The sequence below is a fragment of the Haliotis rubra genome, unplaced genomic scaffold (genome assembly GCF_003918875.1).
Source record: "Haliotis rubra isolate DU_JTF1 unplaced genomic scaffold, ASM391887v1 Scf160, whole genome shotgun sequence".
Classification (NCBI taxonomy): Eukaryota; Metazoa; Mollusca; class Gastropoda; order Lepetellida; family Haliotidae; genus Haliotis; species Haliotis rubra.
Genome location: NW_025765559.1, coordinates 1,753,147 through 1,758,133, shown reverse-complemented (window position 1 = coordinate 1,758,133; position 4,987 = coordinate 1,753,147). Strand labels below are relative to the sequence as shown.

General features: G+C 40.5%; 1 protein-coding gene across 1 annotated transcript; it reads left to right on the top strand.

Annotated features, from left to right (window-relative positions):
* The first annotated feature begins 1,467 nt into the window (after positions 1 to 1,467).
* On the top strand, positions 1,468 to 4,705 carry LOC124271437 (NXPE family member 2-like). Its single transcript, XM_046706591.1, has 3 exons — positions 1,468 to 1,742; positions 2,637 to 2,689; positions 4,230 to 4,705. Exons 1-3 carry the CDS (start codon positions 1,468 to 1,470, stop codon positions 4,607 to 4,609), a joined length of 708 nt encoding a protein of 235 aa, XP_046562547.1. The 3' UTR covers positions 4,610 to 4,705.
* Positions 4,706 to 4,987: the final 282 nt, after the last annotated feature.

Genomic DNA, 4,987 nt, shown 5'->3' with positions numbered 1-4,987 from the left:
GACGAAAGTGTGAACCTGGCTCGGGGGATATGAAATGTTGTGTTCACCTTGAATATATCTGCGTGAACCTTATGCTGTTCCGATCTCTTTGTAAGTATATTTTGAAGAAATAAGTTGCAAATGTGATATTTATATGTTACATCTTTCCGGAAGTGAGTGAGATTTTACGCCGCTTTGAGCACTATTCTAGCAATATCACTGCGGGGGACACAAGAAATAGGCTTCACACATTGTACCCATGTGGGGAATCGAACTCGGGCCTTCAGCGTGACGAGCGAACGCTTTAACCACTAGGCTACCCCACCGCCCCGAGATATGGAGAAGTGTAGAGACGCAGAGAAGGGAGAAGTGTTTCTTTAGTCACTCGAAGCCGGTGTTAGCGACAGCTTGGCACAACGTGTTGCAGGAGTAGTCGTGTAAGAATCAGATGAGGTTTCGAACCCCAAATTAGCACTGATCGATGTTGGTGCATCACGACCCGAGATATAAACGGCCACGAACTGCACGACTGGTCCTCCTCTCGCTCAGCTGACACACAGTGCTTTAACAAGGACATGGTCTGAAGCGACGGTGAATATAACATGAATTCCAATATGTTTCAGAAGCTTCTTGGAGAGACATGGCCTCTATAGCTACACTGCACCGTGGAAGGAAGACAACGGTGCAGATTGTAATCGTTTCTGTTGCAGTGCTGGTGGTTATCTATATGTCTACACATGAACGCTCAGTGATGTAAGTATCTGAATGAGTGAGTGAGTGAGTAAGTGAGTGAGTGAGAGGTTTGTATCCGCTTGGAGCATTATATACAAGACTCAGTCTGATGTAGATACTTAACGATATAGAGGTAATATATCCGATTAAATTCCATGTTTCATCAACTGTCCGAGAAGTACCTCAATGTATAAATTGTTGAAATTGTTTACTTTAGATATCTAAGTAATGAAAACAACATTACTGTTAACTGTACGAAATAATCAGTAGTATCGATCCAGGTAGGCTGACAATCTACCAGTATAACTGTACTGTTATTGTATCATTGTATTAAACTCACGTAATTTTTCAGACATTTTAATAAAGGTACACACATCTTCTACGCTTTTCAAATACGACGTTCAGACGACATCTCACCCACAAAAAGGGACATTAATGGCGTCGTCTACGACAAAGACAGCCTTCCATCAAGCGAGCACTCAAAGATGTACCTTGTGAACACCACAAACGACTTTCAAACAGGAGATGTTATCCATGTACACCTTGTTCTCCGTGACGGTTACAACAAGCCACTGACAAGAGGAGGAGATCTTGTTCTAGTATGGATGTCAAACCCGAAGAAAGGAGCATCTTCATCCGGAAGTGTGATTGATCACGTGAACGGAAGCTATACCGGCATTTTCCCGGGCGTTATGGACAGGAAGCGCAGTTATCAAATATGCTGTCATTGCCTGCTCAAGCGAAGGTTATGCTATGATGTACCAGTATTTCGCAAGACAAGGTGCATCGAAAAACATTCTTTGTATTTTCGAAGCTCAAAAAATAAGAGAGGTAACTGTGGGTTCGACATCGGTCGATCATGGCAATAAAGATGTTTGTAATTTGACAGCTGAAAATTACGGAATTCCTTGGTTCTGTGGAAAACCGAAGAGCAGTCGGGTTCAGTGTAGTGACTGGACGAAGTTGTCACATGAATCATTTAATTCAAATACTTTATATAAAAACAAGACAGTAGCGCAGTATTATCTAAGGTAAGCAAATTGATTCAAATGTTATTTATTAAATAGTGATTATGACATACAGATGAATCCCGCATTATCCCTAAAAAACCCAAGAACATCGATGGCCGCTTTGTTGTAAATAACAATAGGAAAAAGCCTTAGGGACCGTTCAAAATTTATGAGTGAGTGAGTGAGTTACGATTTTACGTCACATCAGCAATATTTCAGCCAGCGTGACGACAAAGTTATGTACTAAGAAAAAATATATTTATACATTTTTTAAAAACCTGTCGGCGAAGGACAGATTTATGGCTAGTGTGTGTGTGTGTGCGCGTGTGTGTGCGTGAGTACGTGCGTGCGTGCGTGTATGTGGTGATAATATTGATGATTTTTTAAGGAGGTCACCCATTTTGTTCTGGGGAGGCAGGGTGGTCATGAATTTTGTCCACATGAACTAGGGAGAGGGTCATTGATTTTGTACATGACATGCAGGGGGGTCACCTACTTTGTACATGCTTCTGCATAAAAATCATCAACACCCCACCCCCCACTCCCCCAAGCCATTAATTATTTACGGTCCCTTACCCAGCAAAAATGGAAGATGGCCGCCATTTTCCCCAACACATGTCCATTTCTTACCTGTAACATAGTGTTCTTATGTCCACTTTAAAACATTGTCAGAGCAGAAGCTTTGTTTCACGTTGCATAAAATCTCAATCACCTACTGAACTAAGAAAATCAACCTGATGGCAAATGAACGGAAGGTGTTTATCAGATAACCCCTCACTTACTCATTTCAAATTGTTCATTTAAAGGAAAGGAACCGTTTTTAAGTTCATGTACATGTGTAACATTACATTGTAGGATTCTCACTATGTACTTTGTAGATATCTACTAACAGAACGTATACATTATTTTATTCAGGGCCATCTATCACAGAGTGCACACAGATTCAATTAACATTACAGTGCGACAAGGTAGGAATTCAGTTTCATAATTTAAAGGAAGTATAGGTGCAGTCGTTAGCCCGCTCATGTTAATCTGAAAACACTGATTTCACCTGTTAATCTGGAATTTGGTTAATCCGAAAGTTGTAACGAGGAACGGCAACTTCGATATGACAAAGGAGACTAAACCATCTCGACACTGATCCTTGAGCGTCGTGTACATAGTAGAATGGCGACATTCGCCAAGGAAGTGCTTTAAAAGACGGCACACTGCAAGCTGCTCTTTATCGAGAGTGGCATTAGCGTCCAGAGAAGTAAGATTAAGGGCGTACTCGCCAAGTGTCCATTTAGGTTTTCATGCCAGTTCAAATTGGATCTAAGGCCAAATAAAAACATTGTTGTGGTTCCGATTACACCTCTTTAAAATTTAGGTAGGTAGGATTTTATTTTATTTTTAACATTTAGAAGTAAAGTACAAACTAATAACACATTTATCAGCATGTAATTGTTTATTGCGGCCGTCCCGTCGACTTTCTCTATGAGAATGACCGATGTCCACCGTTGCGGGGAAAAAACAATGGTATTCAAAAGCTTATTTTATTCATACTGTCTTAAAAAAAAATAGGGTCGGCACCAGAATTTAAGGGTCAGTCGGGTAGTCGGAACCACAACATGTTTTGTAGGCCTAAAATAATAAAAACACATTAAAAAGTGACCTTACTCACTTTTGTAAGACTTTTGTAAGAATATGCAACATTGTGCACGACCTTTGACACGATTGACGTATGATACTAACGTTATTTTTTATACTCACTTTTCAAGTCCACATAGATAGTTCTACTGGTTGGGGGATATTTCTTGATGTGGAGATAATAAATCAGAAATTTGTTCACACATTGTGATGCCACGGTATCCAAATGCTTTAACCTCTGCCTCGTCACTTCGAGGAACCCAGGTTCCCTGCATTTCCCCGCCATATTTTCTGGAATATTGAAAACCCGGTGAAAACCCATGCCATTTGAGTTTAATGTCATACGACAACAAAACGGAATATCAATTGTAAAAATAGTAAATCATTAATAGGTAAACGTAAGAAATATTTATACAACCAATTTATACTTTACTTACTAGTTTAAAAAATTAACATTTCTAACATCTGTTTTCATTCCCTCTTTCCTCTAGCGCCATCACAGACAATTCCAACAAACGCTTGTACAAGGGATGCTAAAAGGCTCACATGGACAACCTCATCGCCAGTTGGATATTTTTTTAATAATACATGGAAACTGTTACCATGCCAACCGACACGAGTCTCCAACTACAACCAATGCTTCCAGAATCGAACAATCACAATGTTTGGGGATTCAACAGTTCGCCAATGGTTTTTTCACCTCTTCAACAAACTCGAACTCAAATTTTCCACTCAGATATGGAATGCGACCAAATGGCACAGGCGGTCAGCAGCGTATAGGAAAGCTTTCAACTATGAGCTCATCTGGACCCGACATGGTCTTCCCATATATTTCGGCGAAATCAACAGAGGTGAAACCCCCAGTGTTTGTGTCATTAGATGGAATTCCCCCAGGATCTAACGATATCCTTTTGATCCACCTCTACGCTCACTTCCAATACCACCATCCCAAGGTGTTCAGGACGAACATCAGGAGAACTGTGAGATCACTGAAGGAACTCTTGGCGAGGTCGCCAAACGTCTCCGTTGCCATCAAAGGGCCTCATTACTTCAGCTTCAGGGACAGGAAGACACTGGGCGGCATGTGGGGTCCTATATATAATCATATTCTGAAGGAAGAATTTAAGGAGCTCTACCAGAAAGTGTGGTTTCTGGATGTTTGGGACATGACCGTTGCCCAAGAGAGCAGAGATGTCCATCCTTCCAGTAGTATTGTCAAGTCCATGGTAAACATGTTTGTTGATTTCGTTTGTAGCTAATTCAGAATCCGTTCATGATCATTCGAACTTGTTAAAAATCACTATAAGTATCCAAACGAAAGTATCAGATAATTCCAGTAGACTTGAATTTGTTAGGTACAATTGGTTTTGTCCTATTTTATTTTGTCCAATTAGAATATATTCTTCATTCAGGGATTAGACTGTATGAATGGGTGATGTCGCGGTTTGGGATTTTGACAAACTTCCATAACATCTGTGTGTGCAGACTGCAATGGCAACATATCACGTGTACATGGAAAAGTGTATTGTATGAGTATCCCTCCATACAATACGAAACAATGGACCATGTAAGTGACCGAACACATGTCAGACCATGACCAGTTCTCCTTAGTGTACTGCTAATTTTACTGCTTGGAA